At 51.0% G+C, this 19,324-nt stretch overlaps 1 protein-coding gene across 22 annotated transcripts in view; it reads left to right on the top strand.

Annotated features, from left to right (window-relative positions):
* Nucleotides 1-18,671, top strand: part of Trrap (transformation/transcription domain associated protein) — a 98,115-nt gene extending 79,444 nt beyond the window's left edge. For 8 of the 22 annotated variants that reach the window (XM_016001223.3, XM_016001227.3, XM_076560720.1 and 5 more), the window contains 12 exons: nt 1,301-1,502; nt 2,304-2,468; nt 3,732-3,822; nt 5,196-5,395; nt 6,165-6,426; nt 8,700-8,925; nt 9,984-10,201; nt 12,235-12,419; nt 12,849-12,926; nt 15,651-15,854; nt 15,941-16,135; nt 17,539-18,671. In XM_016001223.3, the coding sequence (XP_015856709.1) occupies nt 1,301-1,502; nt 2,304-2,468; nt 3,732-3,822; nt 5,196-5,395; nt 6,165-6,426; nt 8,700-8,925; nt 9,984-10,201; nt 12,235-12,419; nt 12,849-12,926; nt 15,651-15,854; nt 15,941-16,135; nt 17,539-17,823 (2,311 nt within the window). In that variant the 3' untranslated portion in view covers nt 17,824-18,671. Of the gene's footprint in view, nt 1-1,300; nt 1,503-2,303; nt 2,469-3,731; nt 3,823-5,195; nt 5,396-6,164; nt 6,427-8,699; nt 8,926-9,983; nt 10,202-12,234; nt 12,420-12,848; nt 12,927-15,650; nt 15,855-15,940; nt 16,142-17,538 lie in introns of all 22 variants that reach the window. The other 14 variants (XM_016001230.3, XM_076560721.1, XM_016001232.3 and 11 more) reach the window with 4 other exon arrangements.
* The last annotated feature ends 653 nt before the right edge of the window (nt 18,672-19,324 follow it).

Below are 19,324 nucleotides of genomic sequence, written 5' to 3'. Positions count from 1 at the left end.
AGTGGCATGGTGAGCACAGACCTCCCTCATCATGGTGGTGACAGGGGCTCCTTACCTGGTCCCTCTGGCTCGCCCTGTCGGGAGTATAGGCGTTTCCTTTGTGTGTTGTGGGCTTCTGTTGTTTTAGCTGTGGTACCCAGTCAAGACTCAAGCTCCTCACTCGGTCATCCTCTTGGGCTTCCTAATACCCTGCCTGACCGAGGAGAATGGTTTTTGTTTTAGAACCAAAGTCAGTCAGCTCTGATGTGAGCCAGACCCATCCGGGATCCGGCTTTGAGTGGGAAGCTGTGTCCACCTGGACAGCTTCTCTTGGTCAGAGCCTTCCCTGTGCTTCTGGAACTGGCTGCTGGTTTTGTTTGGGAATTGAGCCTTTCTATTCATAAAGGGCACAGGCCTGTGTGTTTTTGCTTTGTCCTACACATAAGTAGCATGGTGGGAAAATGGTATCTGGTGTCACTGTTGTGGAACAGTTTGACAAGTGGCAGTCAACAGAAAACGTTGAGACTGAATTGCCCTGGGCCCAGAGGTTTGATCCTTGGTCTACAAAGACCAAAGCAAAGAGGTACTTGTTCCAGAGTGTCTGTGGCTGCACAGTCATTGCCGTCAGAGGGCGGGAATGGCATCCCTGTTCAGTGAACAGCCATCTCTGCACATACGGTGGAGGTGTGCAGCTACAGAACCAAATGCTTCCGTGTGGACGCCTCCGAAACACTGCACTCGGTGGAGTCCGGCTGTAAGGTTCGTATGGTGTAGAGCTTGAGTATAAGAAGTGTATTGGGCTGGGGAGATGGCTCAGGGGTTAAGAGCACTGGCTGCTCTTCCAGAGGTCCTGAGTTCAATTCCTAGTACCCACATGGTGGCTCACAACCATCTGTAATGAGATCTGATGCTCTCTTCTGGCCTGCAGGGATGCATGCAGATACAGCACTCATATACATAAAACAAAGTTGCATTCTTTAAAAAAAAAAATAAAAAAAAAAAAAGGAACAAGTATACCAGTCCACCGAGATGGAGAGCAGATTGGTGGCTGGGGACTTGGCATTGCTGGGAGTCAGAGTGACTGCGTAAGGAAGGCCATACAATAGTTCCATGAGTGTGTTAAATATTACTCAATGTTCAGTTTGGTTGGTTAGTTTTGGATTTTTAACAGCGTGCCTCAGGCTGGCCCATAGCTTGCTGTGTGTTCTAGGCTAGCTTTGACCTTGAGATCCTCGTGCCTGCCCAGCTGCCTGCGTGCTGGGACGACAGGTGTGTTTGAAGCAGTGTCATGTCATGTGCTGTATGTTTGGGTTCCACACAGGTCAGAGGAAGCCAACAAAGCATTCTCAGCAGCTGTACAGATGCATGATGTGCTGGTGAAGGCCTGGGCCATGTGGGGTGACTACCTGGAGAGCATCTTTGTGAAGGAGAGGCAGCTACACCTGGGAGTGTCTGCCATCACCTGCTACCTTCACGCTTGCCGGCACCAGAATGAGAGCAAGTCAAGGAAGTACTTGGCCAAGGTGAGGCTGGGGGATTCATCTTTTCCACAAAGCAGCTGGTAGCTTTTGAGCTGGGGTCAAGATCTAGTTCCGAGTGTGAGTGAGGTCTGCCTTCCTGTCCTGGCTTGCTCTTGACACTAAGGAAACAGGCCTGAGCATCCCGGGCTCTCAGCCTTTATGTCTGCTGCTGTCTGGGGTCACACCCTGAATAAGGCCTTCTAGGCCAGAGGGAACTGGGATTGACCCACGAGCATGCTCTCTGTGCAGTGCCTCAGCATGGCTAGAATTCATGTTTGCAGGAGACGTAGGAATAAGCTCTGCTGGGAGTCGGGGGGGGGGGGGGGGCCCGGGGGCGGGGTGGGGTTCTAATCCCTGGTTGAACATGAGCTTTGGAGTGTATGACGTCAGCACGCATGGTAGCTGAGCCTGGTGCTGACGCTACCCTGCCGTGGCAGCCTCCCTCATCCGCTCTGTAGTCACAGGCTCTAAAGGATGCCGGGCACCAGCATGGAGTTTGCCTGCTGCGGATTGCTGATAATCAAATTCTCACAAAAATCAGTTTGGTTTGGGTGAGGGTACACCTGTGAACAAGCAGGTTATCCACCTGCAGTTACTGCTGGTCTCTGGGTTGGATCAGTTAGCATTTGCCATTAATGTTAAGTCAAAAGAATAACTGGATTCAAATTATAAATTCTACTCAACTGTAAAGGTAACACTTTTAAGCTTGTAGCTAATAACACCACTTCATTTAAGGTTGAGGAAAAGCCACTTAATTGCGGCTCTCAGAATTCTCATGTAGCTAAAGCTTGTCCTCTGCCTCAGGTGTTGTGGCTTCTGAGTTTTGATGATGACAAGAATACGCTGGCAGATGCTGTGGACAAGTATTGCATCGGCGTGCCCCCCATCCAGTGGCTGGCGTGGATTCCACAGCTGCTTACCTGCCTGGTGGGCTCCGAGGGCAAGCTGCTCCTGAACCTCATCAGCCAGGTGGGCCCCATAGAGCATCTTTTTATATGTCTGTAGGAGTCCAAAGGATAGAGACTTTTTTTTTTCAAGACAAGACTTCTGTGTGTAGCCCTGGCTCTTCTAGAACTCGCTCTGTAGACCAGTCTGGCCTGGAACTTGAGATCTGCCTGCCTCTGCTTCCAAAGTGCTGGGACTAAAGACGTGCACTATTGCTATGGCCACCACCACCTCTGGCATTTATTTATTTTTTTATGTATTGAGTGCTCTATCGGCATGTACATGTGCACACCAGAAGAGGGCATCAGATCCCATTATAGGTGGTTGTGAGCTACCATGTGGGTGCTGGGAATTGAACATGGGGTCCTCTGGAAGAGCAGCCAGTGCTCTTAACCACTGAGCCGTTTCTCCAGCCCCAGATGAAGACTCTTTAGTAGTGGTGTAGTTAGTTAGACTGGGATGCACAGAGCCTCTGTTACTTCTTAAAATCACAGCTCCTCCTGAAGGAGCAGCCATGAGCTGTGCCCGGCTGGTTCCGTCCACATGGAGATTGTCCTATGGTTCCTGGAAAAGACATTCTTTGGGTTGAGAGCACATGGCAGTGATACTCCTGAACCCTGGTGTTTTGCCTAGAGCTTAGCTGCCAGGCTACTGCCTTAGTCTGTCCCGTATTATCATTTATGCAGTGGTTGCACACACACAAGCCAGGTGCCCAGTGGCCTTGGCAGTCAGATGTGCCTATCTTCTTCTGTGGTGCATCTGGAAGGGTCTGAGTGACAGGACAATGTCTCCTTGGTCACAAGCAGAACTGATGCCTGCGCCACCTTGAGTACATTGTTTCTTTGACTCTTCCTGTAGTTACACAGACCAGAAGTTGCCCTTAGTGGCCTTGTCTTTTATATGGAGTCACTGTATGGCTTGGAATGGCTTGTGCCCAATACCATGACTAACAGATGCACAGGAATCTTCTGTTGGCTAAGATCCAGGGCTAGGGTCAGTGTCTCTTGCTTTCCTCAGATTTACTGAAGGAAGTAGAGTGTGGTTTCTGCCATTAACAGTCACCAGGTAGAATTTATGAGATGAGGAGTTTTAAACAGTTGAGCTAGCCATTTCATTAATTGGCTAACAGCTACATATATTATATCAACCACTTGGTGCTGACCTCTTTGACCCAAATGCACAACCAAAACCCGTTCACTGCCTGCTCAGTTACTCTCCCTATCCATTGTCCATCACCCAGAACGCGTATGGGGACAGTGCTGCTGACCCCTTGCTGTCTCTGAGCAGGTTGGACGAGTGTATCCCCAAGCAGTCTACTTTCCCATCCGGACTCTGTACCTGACCCTGAAGATAGAGCAGAGAGAGCGCTACAAGAGCGGTACGTCTTGGCGGGGAAGCTGGTGGGGTCTCGGTCAGTCTGGGGGTATCCCAGAGCACCACTGCCACAGGCACACACCTGCCCACAGCTCCTCTCCTGCATGTGCTCAGTCTTCTCTTTGGTCGGCCAGAGGACCAAGCCTGACAGCTGAGCAGTGTGTAGTTCTTCCGTGCCACAGTGGGAAAGGCGTTCGTGGGGGCAGCTCACTGGAGATAGACTAAGTCGGTGAGGCCCCGGCTGCAGGAAATGAGAGAGCTCTTCCCAGCCACAAAGCTGCAGTGTGTAGATGTGCTGCCAGCCTGATGAGGACTGTCTTGAGCTGTTGGCAGTCTGGCCTCTAGTTGTAAGAACAGTCAAAGGATGTGACTTCGGATCTACATTGACTAGCATTACTGAGGAAAGGACTGACTTAGTGATTATTTGGGGTACGTGGTAACTTAGTGATTTGGGGTACTTGGTAACTTAGTGATTTGGGGTACTTGGTAAGCACGGTGCTTCCAAAGCCACTTGACCTCCTGTTGCACCAGGGTCTCCCTAAGGGAATAAGGCCAAGTGGGCACAGGGGCACAGTGCACTTCACCTCCCTGCCTTAGTCATCTCTTAGTTCCTGACGAAATGCAGTGAGCTCAAGCCAGAAATGGGTCATGCAGTGTTCTGCAGCATATTTCTCAGAGGCTGTTTTTCAAAAACATTATTTTGCAAGTGGGAGTTGGCCTTCCTGAATGAAGTATGTAGACCAGTTTCTTTTTTTTTTTAATTTAATTTTGTTGTTCTTTTTTTTTTTTTTTTTTTTTTTTTTTTTTAAGATTTATTTATTTATTATGTACACAGTGTTCTGCCTGCATGTATCGCTGCAGGCCAGAAGAGGGCACCAGATCTCATTACAGATGGTTGTGAGCCACCATGTGGTTGCTGGGAATTAAACTCAGGACCTCTGGAAGAGCAGTCAGTGCTCTTAACCTCTGAGCCACCTCTCCAGCCCATAGACCAGTTTCTTTAAGCTGCTTTTAGGTTTTTTGAACTTTAGTAGCAAGGGATGTGTTGGGAGTGATTTTCCAGGTATTTTATATCAGACAACAGATAACAAAGGGGCTCAGGGAGCCACGGCACTGGCCCACTTGGCCTCTGGCCCACTGGCGCGCACATGCTGGCTTTTCCCTGGACTACCTGTAGCCAGGGCAGCTGACCGTGCCCTCAGTCAAGTGGGACAGCTGTCCTCAGAACCAGGGCATCTCTACCCTGTCCCTGGGGAGGAAAGGTCTTGTCCCACAATGCAGGAACCGGCGTTCCTGTGGCCAGTGGGTCCTGTAGCGCTCTGAACTTGTCATCAGTGGGTCTTGCGCTGACATTGGCGTTGTGTGTGTTGCTCTCAGATTCTGGACAGCAGCAGCCCAGTTCAGTGGGTAACCAGTCCCATTCTGCATCAGATCCAGGGCCCATAAGAGCAACAGCGCCCATGTGGCGCTGCAGCCGAATCATGCACATGCAGCGGGAGCTTCACCCCACTCTCCTGTCTTCCCTGGAAGGCATCGTCGACCAGATGGTCTGGTTCAGAGAGAACTGGCATGAGGAGGTAGGTGGACCCGAGTCTGCAGCTGCTGCCTCCCTGTGGAGGGAGAGAATGGTGCCAGACATGTCTGTAGACACGCTGACTTCAGACTGGGGTGTTTGGTCAGCCCACCTGACCTGTTTATAGTCGAATGGAACCATGGACCTGCTGAGTAGTTGTTCTCTGGACACCAGTACAGCTCAGGTCATTGAAGTATGAGGGGGATGAGGGCAGAGGTTTTTGTAACCCAGTACAGAGAGTGCTTGCCTGGAATACACAAAGCCCTGGGTTTCATCCCAGCGCCGTATAAACCGTGGTGGCCCACTCCTGCAATCCTGGAACTCAGGAGATGGGGCAGGAATATCAGGCGTTCAAGGCCAGCCTGGGCTTCATGGGATAATGAGACAGAAATGAAGTTAAGGCGGCCACCCCTTGCTGCAGTATACCTCCCTAGCCTCAGTTACCTTGACCAGCTGCTGGTGGCCACTGTGTGTGAGGGAAGGAGGACTGTGCTATGGCCTGGGTAGCGTGTGGGTTACTGCCTTCAGCCTTTTCAACTCTGCTGTCTCCTCAAGGTCGGTCACTTCAGCTGGGGATAAAATACAACACGCTTTCCTGCCCAGTAATGTTATCTTACTGGGCTCGGGACAGCTCGTGGTTGTGTGAGAATTCGTAGGTACCACTAGGTCCTGGTGTTGGTAAAGGCAGAAATGACTGGGTGAGCGGTCAGGCATGCTGGGCGCCTTTGGCTGCCTCACTGCCCTCTGGCTGATGGTCTTGTCTCTTCTGCCAGGTGCTCAGGCAACTCCAGCAGGGCCTGGCAAAATGTTACTCTGTTGCCTTTGAGAAGAGCGGTGCTGTCTCGGATGCCAAGATTACCCCTCACACTCTTAACTTTGTCAAGAAGCTGGTGAGCACTTTCGGAGTGGGCCTGGAGAACGTGTCCAATGTCTCAACCATGTTCTCCAGTGCAGCCTCTGAGTCTCTGGCCCGCCGGGCACAAGCCACAGCCCAGGACCCTGTCTTCCAGAAGTTGAAGGGCCAGTTCACCACAGGTGAGTCTTGCCCCGGGCACATGCTAGTTAGACTTTGTTAAACACATAAACTCTGGGCAGATGTGGTGGGCACGCCTTTAATCCCAGCACTTGGGAGACAGAGGCAGACGGATCTCTAAGTTCCAGGACATCCAGAGCCACACAGTGAGACCCTATCTCAATACTCAAAACATGAGGAAGCCATGACTGCCAGCAGTCTGACTTCATGCCCTATCTTCCTCCGAAGGGCTAGAGTTTGGCCTGCAGAGATGGGAGTTAGAAAATGGAAGGTTTTTCGGGCTGAAGCCTTGCCTTCCCTCGCTTGGTGTTAGGGTGGAGCTACAAGGTGAGGTGGAGGATTTGAAAGGCCGAGGTGCAGACTCGACCTGACAGGTGGGCTGCAAACCTGGAGGGCAGGAAGCAGGATGACAGGGGGATTGTGTTGTTTCTTGTCTGTGGTTCACGGGAAGACATTTCCTAGGCTCAGAGGTGTTCAAATCCTCCCCTGGTCTCTTCCCGCCTTGTCTGAGGGTACCTCACCACTCCCCAGCTCATGTGTGTGTTTACATGGCCCAGTGCCTCCCATACTGTTCAGAGCAGTTTACATCAAACAGGTTCCTAGCCATCTGAGTGGACATGGAAACAAGATTTGCCTCAGTTCCTTAAAATTAAGTGAAGCATTTTCACGTACTGTTTTTATAACTGTTAAAACGTCCTTTATTCATGGATACATACTGAAACTGCAGGTGCATTTCTCTCTTTCTGGCTCTCTCAAGCTGGCTAAATACTCAACCACTAAGCCACACCTTCAGTCCCAAAATGTCAGTCATTTCCTTACTGTCCTTAAAGAACGCAGTTGAAACTGTTGTGTGTGTACCTATGGTAGATACCTGTTAATTTATCAAGATGCTTTACAGTTTCAGCCACAGCCTGTGACTCACCTCACAAGTGGTCTGGGAACACTTGGGCACCTGTCGGTGAACTGTAAGGTGCTTGAGGGTAACACAACCTGTCTCAGGCTGAGGCTTCCACATGACAGATCTTTGTTGAGGACCATCGAGGGATGTGTATGCATGCCTGTAACCCTGCACTCAGTGGGATTCACCCACAGAGATGCCAAATAAGAACAGAAGAATTCGGGCTCTGCCCTCTCTCACCAGGGCACTAGCTGCTGTTAGCTCAGAGTCTTGCCTCTGAAGTCAGTGGTGCCATCACCCCGTTCAACGAAGGGGGAGCCTGTGAAGTCAGTGTTTACCATCGCACTTCATGTACAGACTCCGAGGACCACCCCGCTTTTACCTGAGGGCCAGTGCTCCGTGTCTTTATCCGAAACGTCAGAGCCTTCCATTCAGTGTGGTCTGAAACAGAATCAGATATGGGTTGAAGCCCTTGAATCTCAATGTCAAAGCTACAAAACCAAAACCTCAAAAGTTCAGATCTCAAGGTTTCCTCAGATACAGCCAAAATTGAATGAGCAGCCACCCCTGCTGTTGACTTGTCCCCAAGGCTGCATCTGTGTGTGTAATGAGCTTGTCTCTACCTGCGGTCCTCCAGAGCAGGGAGAGCACTCAGGGTTCTCATGTAAGGTGTGCGTGAGGATTCATTGCTAATCTACAAGCCAGGAACCACCCAGGTCTCCCTCAGGAGGTAGAGGGATAGACAGCTGGGCAGACACCGTACCACTTGGCCACGTCACCAGCCCCTTGTGAGGAATTCAGAGGAATCAAATGCAGAGCATAAAGTGCAGCTCTGCTTATCTCCATCCATCATCATGTAAAAATCAATTGTAAACCAGATAGGTGTCATTGAAAGAAAGAAAATACATTGACTAACCCGAAACAGACTGCTTCTGTGCAGTGAAGTGACTAACCCGAAACAGACTGCCTCTGTGCAGTGAAGTGACTAACCCGAAACAGACTGCCTCTGTGCAGTGAAGTGACTAACCCGAAACAGACTGCTTCTGTGCAGTGAAGTGCATGCGGGGGCTGTTAGGGGGACAGCCCGAGGCCTGGTGCACTGCCCCTCAACCCCTCATTAGCCCTGTCCGGAATGGAACCCGGGACTCCCGACACGCTGTGCAGACACTCTACCAGCCCAGCTGTGTTATCCTTAGCCCTGAATGGAACCCGGGACTCCTGACACGCTGTGCAGACACTCTGCCAACCCAGCTGTGTTATCCTTAGCCCTGAATGGAACCCGGGACTCCTGACACGCTGTGCAGACACTCTGCCAACCCAGCTGTGTTATCCTTAGCCCTTGAAGCTGGTTTTCATCATGTTTATTTTATTCTGCAGATTTTGACTTCAGTGTCCCAGGATCCATGAAACTTCATAATCTGATTTCTAAGTTGAAAAAGTGGATCAAAATCCTTGAGGCTAAAACCAAGCAGCTTCCCAAATTCTTCCTCATAGAAGAAAAGTGTCGGTTCTTGAGCAATTTCTCAGCTCAGACAGCTGAAGTGGAGATCCCTGGGGAGTTTTTGATGCCCAAGCCGACGCATTACTACATCAAGATTGCTCGGTGAGCACAGGGCCTGGCCCGCAGAGGGGATGGGGATGGCCTGGGGGTGGGGGGAGCTGCCGTGCTGGTTCCTCGGTGTGGGTGTGCAGTTCTGTCGGTGGTGTCTTCAGAACCTGAGTTGACTATAGGTTAGTGTCCTGAGAGAAGACCAGGCTTATCTGCAGAGACCGTCTCTGAATCACCGTAGAACTTGGCAAACTGAACTGTCCCAGGTGTTAACTCTTACTGTGCAATATAAAAGCATATCTGGACCCAGGTGTGGGGGTGCACATCTGTAAGTCCTGGACTTGGGGTGCTAAGGCAGGAAGATGGTTCTGAGTCAGAACCACTCTGGGTTCTGCAAGTACTAGGCCAGGCAGGTCTGGTAAGACCCTATCCAGAACAACAGAAAAGGCGCCAATGAATGGCCCGGTGAGTAAAGAGGCCTGCCACCAAGCCTGATGATCCAAGTTCCCTACCCAGAATGCACATGGTGGAAGGAGAGAGCCCACTCTGGCTACCACAAGTACACCATGTATGCAAAATGAAAATAAAAATGTAATTGGAAATTGGAAGCCAGGCGGTGGTGGCGCACACCTTTAATCCCAGCACTCGGGAGGCAGAGGCAGGCGGATCTCTGTGTGTTGGAAGTCAGCCTGGTCTACAGAGTGAGATCCAGTACAGACAGGGCTACACAGAGAAATCCTGTCTCAAAAAAACAAAGTGTAATTGGAAAAAAGCCAGAATAAATAAATAATCGTAACAGCATCATTGGCAGTTGTAGAATTTACTAGAGAGTTGAGTCCCACTTGAGGTGTGAGCAGCACTTCAGAGAGGCTGCCTCCAGCAGCTGACTGCAGCTTCTTTATTTCTGAGTTGACTCCGCCTTCCCACACACTCAGACCTGTCCCCCTTTCCTCCAAGTCCTCCGCCTGTCCTAGGTACATCCTAGGTCACCATCACATCTCTCATCTCTGCCCACTGAACTGCTCTGCCTGCATGTCTGTGATAGTCCTTAACACTGTTTCCCCAAGGAAGGGTCTGCTCACCTCTCCTCCATCCTCCATCCGCCTCCGCAGCTTTATGCCCCGAGTGGAGATTGTACAGAAGCATAACACAGCAGCCCGCAGGCTCTACATCAGAGGACACAACGGCAAGATCTACCCGTACCTGGTCATGAACGACGCCTGCCTCACCGAGTCACGGCGGGAGGAGCGTGTGCTGCAGCTGCTGCGCCTGCTGAACCCTTGCCTGGAGAAGAGGAAGGAGACCACCAAGAGACACTTGTTCTTCACAGGTACGAGAGTCAGACCTTGTTGACAGGGCAGCTCAGGCCCGGCCTGCCTCAGCTGGTCTCTCACGGGGGTAAGAGCTCTCCTCCTGTTTCCAGCTCTGCAGTCGTGTTTGGGGCTGTAGCACTGTGTGGGGTTGGCGTTGTCTTGGGGCTCAGCCGAGAGCTGCAGGCCATGTTATCAGGTAGTTCCCAGTGTAGTCTCTCTGCACCTGGGCTGCCCGTGTGTGATCTCTGAGGTGGGAGACCCTTGCAGTGCCCGTGTTCTAATCCCACATGGCCCTTGTAACAGTGAAGGGCTGACCAACCCCTGCTCCCTACCTACCCCTGCTTTTTTTGAGACAGTCTCTCTGGCCTGGAACTCAGAGATCTGCCTGCTTCTGCCTCCCAAGTGCTGGAATTAAAGATGTGTGCCACTCTGTCCAGCTTAACCTAGTTCATTTTGATCAGAGACATCTGACCTTTAGCTTTTAATATCCCAAAATCTGTAGATTCAGGGGCCGGAGAAGATGGTTCAGTGCATGAGACATGCTGCTCTTGCAAGAGATAGGTTTCCAGCGCCCACTTCATTTCCTGTCACACCAGTTCCAGAGCATCTGACGCCCTCTTCTGTCCTCCATGAGAACTGCACTCATATGCACATAACCACACACAGACACAATGTGTATATATATATATAATTAAAATACAAATAAGGAGTTAGTGAGATGGCTCAGCACTTAAGAGGACTGGGTTTGTTTCCCAGCATCCACATGGCAACTCACAGCCATCTGTCACTCTTTCCTGGTCTCTGTGGGACCCAGGCATTCTCATGGTGCACATACATACATTCAGGCAAAATACACACACATACACAAATCTTTTTTAAAACTAAAAAACAACAGCCAAGGCTATACTGAGAAACCCTGTCTCAAAAAAAAAAATTAAAAGATGAATAAATATATAAAAATCTTTAGGTTTGGAGAGGTGTTGTTTTGTTTGTTAGTTTGTTATATATTTTTTGTTTTTTTGAGATAGGGGCTCACTATGTAGCCTTGCTGTCCTGGAACTCACTATGTACTCCCCAGTGCTGAGATTAAAGACATGTACCACCATGCCTAGCTAAAATAAATCTTTTGAATTCAAAAAGCAACCTGAAGAAGTTAGTCCTATCAGAAAGTTGTGTGTGCTGTAGCATGTATGTGTTGTGGTCCGTGCTGCTTCCCATCCCTGGGTTGGTAGGTGGTACCAAGTCCAGCCTGGTGTCTGGGATCACTATGGGGATGTCTCCTGGATGGAAGTCAGGGCAGCAGGCCAGGTCTCAGATGAGAAAACGCAGCACCCGTGGTGCAGCCCACATGCAGTACCCATGTTTGGGGCTCAGCAGCCAGAACAGGGTGCACCAGGAAGGCAGTCAGTCTCCGATCCCTCCAGCTGACTTGATTTCTTCAAGTAGCATCTTAATTATTATCTTGTCTAATCATGGGGACTGTCCCCATGAAGATGAAGAACCCAAAGTGCTCACAAGTCCGTGACTCTGCCAGCTGGCATCATAGGGAGACAGCTGTGGTGCCATGCAGGTGCTGTGCCAACCTGCTGGGCTGCTTCCAACTGGAGCTCAGAAGTTTGGCCATGACAGGTGCCATCCCCAAATACACACTGCTCCAGGAGCCACACCTCAGCTCTGCAGTAGTCGGGGGAACAGACTGTTGGATTTCTGTGATGAATGGAGTCCATCACTGAACCCCAGGTCACAGAGAAATGTCAGTTATCTTCTGTGCAGAGATGGAGGCAGCCCTTGTAGGTGCGGGTCCACACATGCAACAGGTGCGCTAGAGTCAGAGTGGTGTCCAGCCACTCTGTAAAGAGTGAGCGGTGGGTCGGGTCCTTGCTGAAGGATGCTTGGAGCACCCAGTGAGGACTTAACCCTATGGGTGGTGCTTTATGGCATCTGCTGTAACTGAGGTATGTGACCTGGGCTCTTCAGCTCTGGTGGCCGAAAGGGAATGCTGAGTGCTGACCTGGTCACTCTCCCTCACCTTGTCCTCTTTCCTCCTCAGTTCCTCGGGTGGTGGCTGTGTCCCCACAGATGCGCCTCGTGGAAGACAATCCCTCCTCACTTTCCCTCGTGGAGATCTACAAGCAGCGCTGTGCCAAGAAGGGCATTGAGCACGACAACCCCATCTCCCGTTACTACGACAGGCTGGCCACAGTGCAAGCCCGGGGAACGCAGGCCAGCCACCAGGTACCAGGCAGGAGGCCAGCTGCTGCCCGGGGCCTCTGTCCATGCTGCTTGGTTACAGTGGGATGTTCCGAGAGGGACCGCTCACTTCCCATAAGATGGGAGAGGTCAGATGGCCGGTGGCCATCTGCTGCAGGGGGTTTTTGGTGAGGCTCTTGACCTCAGAGAGTCCATTGTCCCTGCCCTGCACTTAGGGAAAAGCTCAGAAATTAGACTTTAAACACCAGTGGATGGCATGCTCACTTGGCAGCCAGTGACATTGGGTAACACACATCTAGACCCTGTGGGGTTTCTGAAATGTAAAACATGACCGACTGAAACCTTTGGGACCCAGCTGTTTGGGTTGCCTGGGGCAGGAGCGCCGAGTGGGCCATAGGAATCTCAGACAGCCTGTGCTCCCAGGGTGACAGAGGGCCCTCTCCTTATTTGCAGATTCCTGCCCTTGGCTGGGAAGATTTTGTCCAGGGTTGTGTGGAGCGGCAAGAGGCAGCTGTTTTGGCCCCTCCCCAGGTGCCATGGGGTCCTTCTGTGCATTACCAGGAGAGGCCACGGGGTGGAAGCTATGACCTGCCCTGTGTTGCCCGGGGCTCATTGTAGTTTCTCTGGGTCCTGCAACATTGGGCTTTATTTAGGAGGCTAGAGCCCATAGGGCATCCTTTCCACCTCCTGAGCAGGGAGAGCCCGAGGTGGTCCTGGCTGGCAGGGTCTGAGGCAGTTCCCCGCCTCTTCAGGCAGAGGGAGTAAGTCCCTGCTTACTCATAGGCTTCTAGACAGAACTGAGGCCCCCTCAGTTGAGAAGTGGGTATTTTATAGCACAGGTCACGGCTTGGTCATTGTGTGTGCCCCTTGGGTAGATGTGAGATGTTCATGAGAGAGGCAGCCATCATTCTGCTCTGACAGAGGAAGCCTCTAGCTAAAGCTTAGGTGCTTCGCCAGTAGCCTGAGGAATGGTGTTGGTTCACTCACAGGCACTGCCTGAGTGGAAATACTGACCCCCTGGGTGACTCCCAGCTCCCCAGCTTCCTCTCTACACCTGCTTGGTTTGTGCTAACTCTGCTCCATTCCGGTGGTTTTAATAGCACTTTTATTGAGATGAAAGTTCATGCTGTAAAAGCCATCCTCGAAGGCCTTGGGTGTCTGCAGCCAATTCTCAGCTGTATGGCCATCAGCTGCCACTCCCCATCTCTCTCCAAACCCCAGCCCTCCAGCCCCAGGTGGACCATGGGTCTTCTGCGTCTGGTGTTGCCTGTTCTTGGCATGCCGTGAATGGAATTGGACTTTGGGTCTGACTTCTCACTTGGAGCGATTTGATCCACTCTGCTAGCCTGTGTCAGCACGCTGGTCCTTTTACATTGCCGCATTATATTCTAGTCTATGAGCGTCGTGCTTTTAGTGTGTCCATTTATCAGTTGGTGGGCTTTGGATACTTACTTACTTTTGGCTCTATAGTGACAGCTGCTGTGGACATTGTCATACTTGTCTGTGTGAATATGTGTTCACTTCTGAGTATGTATTTATCTCTACACCCAGGTGTAGAATTGTTGGGTTACATAGTGACTCCATGTTGAACAATTTAGCAGTGTGTGTCCTGACTCCTCTTCGTCCTTGCCCTTGTTTATTGCCTGCCCCCTCTTTTCCCCACTGTAGCCACCCTGGAGGGCATGAGTACTAGTAGTCGCTCCCCAGTGATGACCAGTCTTTCCTGTATTACTGGCTATTTACCTTTTTTCCTTTCATGATACCTGTTCAAGCCCTCGACCCATTTTTAAGTTGGACAATTTGTCGAAGTGTCCACTTTTATGTATATGGCTGTTTTGCCTGAATGCATATCTCTGCGCCATCTGCATGTCTGGTGCCCTGGAAGGTCATAGCGGTTGGTGGATGCCCTGCAGCTGGAGTCACATAAGGTTGCAAGCAGCATCGTGGGTGCTGGGAACCCAGCCCAGGTCCTCTGCAGTAGCAGCCTGCTGCGGAGCCATCTCTCCAGCCCCGGATTGGGCTTTTTATAGTGAATTCTAGACATTTTTATATGGCGTCGTGACTTCCCTGGACCTAGCCTGTTCCTCTGTCACCTGTAGCCATTAAAATCCACTCAGTTTGGTAGTTGATAGATGGTTTGATGGGTGTGTTTGTGTGAGTGTGTGTGTGTTGGTAGTACTGGGCCTTACATACGCTAGAAAAGCAGTCTACCACTAAACTACCACCCCAACCCTTGATGTGACAGATGTTCTTAGACGTTTGAGCCAACATGCTCATGTTTTGATGGTGTCTGTCTGTCTGGGCCGTGCCGTCAGCACGTTCAACAGTTTGTAGTTTTGCCTTCGCTCTCACTGCCACTGGGGCAGAGCTGGGGGCACATCCAGTTAAACACACTTGACCTTCTAGGTTCCTGGAATGTTCTGGAGCTGTCAGAGCCGCTGCCCTTCCCACCCCATCTCCCGCACCAGCTCTTGTGTTTGGCCAGGCTCTTGCAGGCTCTAGCTGATGGTGTGGTCTCTGGCCCCTGCAGTGTTAAATAGTTCCCTTCCCTTCTTTCAGTAAACCTTGTGTCACTGAGTGAACGTCATTGAAACAGGGACAGCCCCTGTTGGGCAGATAGGTCAGGTGGGGGGCAACTCCGGGGTGAGGACTAGCAGTCCCGGCCACTGTGGAGGTGGGGAGGAGACTGGCAGAAAGACATGTGAAAGTGCTGCCAGGGTCACTGTTCTTGACAGGACTGAGCCGGCTGTTCCTAGATGAGTTCATCTGATCGTTGTTAGAAACTTGCAGTTTCTAGAGACCTGGACAAATTGGTGTTGGCCTTTCCCAGTTAGACTAAAGCTGTCTCACTTCCTGGGATTTGGTGTCTTGCAGCACAGAACTGAGTTCCTGAAAATGTGTGCTCTTTTTTTTTTTTTTTTTTAATTAACTCTTTGGTTTATGACACTTCTCTCTCTACATGATTTAAAGGAGATATTGGTATCCAGCTGTCCTTTGTCCCTTCTGTTAGCTGGATGTTGCATTCTGAGGCAGCAAAGGTGACAGTAGCTTTGCGTGTTGACCTTGAGAGGCATGCTCCACACAGCCGTGGCTTCTATTCAGACAGTCTCACTGGCAGTGGGTCCATCGAGCTCAGAGGGAGACCGAGGTCTGCAGTGTTGAGTCAGATGCTAAGTGAACCAGGAGTTGCAATACAAGAGCTTTCCATCTGCCAGGAAACATGGGCAAAGACTCATAGAGTGATGTGTGTTCCAGGTCCTCCGAGATATTCTCAAAGAGGTCCAGAGCAACATGGTCCCCCGCAGCATGCTGAAGGAGTGGGCCCTGCACACCTTCCCCAATGCTACAGACTACTGGACCTTCCGCAAGATGTTCACCATCCAGCTGGCGCTCATCGGCTTTGCAGAGTTCGTCCTGCATCTCAATAGACTCAACCCCGAGATGTTACAGATTGCTCAGGTAATTTGCTGTCAACAGCTAGACCCTGCTTTGACCCCTCTGTCCTGCCAGGGCGGAGCTTAAAAATGTCTCCCTCTAAAATGTAGGACACAGGCAAGCTGAATGTGGCTTACTTCCGATTCGACATAAACGATGCAACTGGGGACTTGGACGCGAACCGTCCAGTCCCTTTCCGCCTCACGCCCAACATTTCTGAGTTCCTGACCACCATCGGGGTCTCGGGCCCGCTGACGGCCTCCATGATTGCTGTTGCACGGTGCTTTGCACAGCCCAACTTCAAGGTGGGTCTCAGCGTCCTCGCGTGAGCGGCCTGGACCACTCTGTAATGCCGCCTGGGCGCTCAGTGGTGCCCAGGCCTGCAAACGAGGAGGGAGGTGTTAGAGTGGAGTGTTTGGAGAAGGTCTGGAATGTTCCTTGTCTAAAGACGTACAGAATGAAAGGTAGGTCACTTTGCCAAAAGGACCCTCGAGTCCTTGGTTGGAGCACTGCTTTGTAGCTCTCTGGAGCAGCTTCAGCTCCCATCTTACACGATGGACGCTGACACGGAAGGGCTGAAGTATTTCCTGGCTCGCTCGCTGCCTCCCTCCTGCAGGGTTGGAATGAGGCCCGAGCAGACACAAACACCTAGGACACACGGTGTACTGGTAGTGCCAATGGTTGCTGCTATAGACGAGGTGTTTTGAGGCTGGAGAGTTGGCTCTGTTGGTTAAGAGCACTCATTGCTTTTGCTGAGGACCCCAGTTCAGTTTCCAGCACCCACATGGTGGCTCATAACCATCTGTAACTGTACTGACTCATGCGGGCACTAGGCATACATGTACACGTAAATGCTGCAGGCGAAAACATTGAAAGTCATAAAGTAAAATTATTCTAAAATGTTTAAAAATAAACAGTTGGCAGATAGGCAAATAGCAAGGGGTATTCAAAGATGAAGTGTGAGCCTGGAGCAGAAAGAGAAGGAAGAGTTGGTCCCTAGGAGTGGGAAGTATAGGTGGGTTTTTGTTTTGATTAACGGGCTTGAATTACATAAGCCTCAGTTGACTGCTCATGAATGCCTAGTTATTCATAATTAATTCATAATATTCATTATTACCATAGACATAAGATGGTAAATAGGATATTTTTCACCTAGGAGTTAATTCAGAGAACAGTCGGTCTTACCGTGTATGCTACCAAAACCAGTCCAGATTAGCCTAGTGTCTCTAACTTCCAAAATATGTTTCAGGATGTGTTTGCCGCAAAATGGGAGTTGCTAAGGGTTGCTGGGGAGCTTATGTCAGTGACTCAGTGGCCTTGTTCAGAGAAGTGTGTGTGTGTGTGTGTGTGTGTGTGTGTGTGTGTGTGTGTGTCTCAAGCCAAGCCAGGACTGACTTTACTTACCCTTCACTTGCCTACCTCACCGAGACGCCCTCAGCACCCTGGCAAGCACAGGGCTGTCTGCTCTGAGTACAGTGGCAGGACACATCCTTCCAGCCCGCCATTTCCGGGTGTCCTCTCGGTGCCTGGGACCCTGGCTACAGTCTAATGGATTCTCAGCCGATTATCCCAGCACTGTCAGAAGAAGTGCTTGGCTCAGTCCCCGGGTGGCAGCCTGGCCCTGGCCATTCTTGTTAGATGGCCCCCACCATAAAGCTGCCCCGTCACTCCTGGCGGGACACAAGCCGTTTCCCTCTCCTTTGCACAGGTGGACGGCATTCTGAAAACTGTGCTCCGGGACGAGATCATTGCTTGGCATAAAAAGACCCAGGAAGACACTTCCTCCCCGCTGTCGGCCGCCGGGCAGCCCGAGAACATGGACAGCCAGCAGCTGGTCTCCCTGGTTCAGAAAGCCGTCACTGCCATCATGACCCGCCTGCACAACTTGGCCCAGTTCGATGGCGGGGAAAGCAAGGTGAACACCCTGGTGGCCGCTGCCAATAGCCTGGACAACCTGTGTCGCATGGACCCTGCCTGGCACCCATGGCTGTGACCTCAGCTGTCACCTCACCCGGAATGTGAAATGTGCCTCTCAGCCTCTGAGCCCATGGCTGTTGAGACCTCGCTCTGCCTTGTTACCCACTTTATTTAGTTCCTTTCCCAGTAGTTTGTGTGTGGAAGAGCTTGAGATTTGTCCTGGAGGGAGCCCCCTGCACACCAAGTGGCCAGGCCGTTAGAGATGGCAGAGCCCAGCTAAGCAGCTTCTGAGATGCTTTTTAGTTTACGGATCCCCAGGCTGGGATTGCCTCTTGTGGTACTCCTGCCTCAGTGTGACGGGCAGATTGAGGAGGTCCCTGCATCCCCTTAACTTCCAGAAACTACACCTCAGAGCAGCTGCGTGCTGTGCACAGACCTCCAACGGGGTCCAGGAAATCCACAGTGTTAGAGAAGCAGGAATCAGGAGCAGACAGACAGACAGGCTTCCTCCTCTCAGCACAGATGGTCGGTCACTCTGTCTATCACTGGCTCTGGGAATCTCACTAAGTCTCAGTGAGTCCGCATCATCTGCGGGGAAAGCTGCACTTGACCTCATGGATTCTGATTCAGCTGGGCAGAAATGGAACTGTGGAGGCCAGCAGGCCAAGCTTGCACATTTGACGCTGGCCTGTTGGCTATCTTTTAGAAATTTACTATCATTGTACCAGGAAAAGAAAACAAAAAACAAACAACAAAAAAAATCATTTTGTTTTTCCTTCCTAACTTCAAAAGAAAGCGGTGAAAGTTTGTCCCTTTTAGTCTCTGTTATGTTGACATTTTTATAAATCTGAGCATTGAGAAGGTTCTAGCTAAATTTGTACAGTGTGATTTTTTTTTTTTTAGAATAAATATTTTACAAAAGTATTTGTTGTCACCTGTTTTTGTGTTAGCATGTTTCTGTGTGTCATCTGGACAGAGTGGTGTGTGGCTTCTAGATGATGGTGCATGCTGCTGTGCGGACACAGTGGCCATGGGCACAGGTGGGTGAGGGCTTGGCTCCCAGGGTCAAAGCAAACCAGCCTGTTTAAAGCCAGGCGGTAGGAATGCCAGTCCTGACTTGGGCAGTGTGCCAGGCCTGTCCATGTTCATCCTGCTGTCTGTATCCATCTCTGTGGCCCCTGTTGGATGCTCGGCTGGCTTTCAGTATCCAGTCTCAACCCTGGCCAGGTCCTGCATTTTGGGAAAGCAGTATGAACCAATGTACCAGTGGACACGAGACAGGCCTAAGCACACAGCTGTGACATCGGCATGACACAGGACGTGTCCTCCTACTTAAACACAGGCTCTGAGTTGAATCTAAAGGAGTTTGACGTTGACAGGTGCCAACTTTCTACAAGGACTCTGCACAGCTGCTTTTGACATGTGGGGGTGGGTAGACACAGCCCCTTCTTGGCCTTGGACTCTCATCTACCTTCCTAGTGTCCCCAGCTTACAGAGACCGTCTCTTGAAGCTAAGCTTACCCTCGTCTGAGAAGTCAGGTCTGAGGGACGCAGCCTCCTGGTTGCCGCACACCTCA

This window comes from Peromyscus maniculatus, chromosome 23 (genome assembly GCF_049852395.1).
Source record: "Peromyscus maniculatus bairdii isolate BWxNUB_F1_BW_parent chromosome 23, HU_Pman_BW_mat_3.1, whole genome shotgun sequence".
Lineage (NCBI taxonomy): Eukaryota > Metazoa > Chordata > Mammalia > Rodentia > Cricetidae > Peromyscus > Peromyscus maniculatus.
This window is presented reverse-complemented; position numbering and strand designations above follow the sequence as displayed.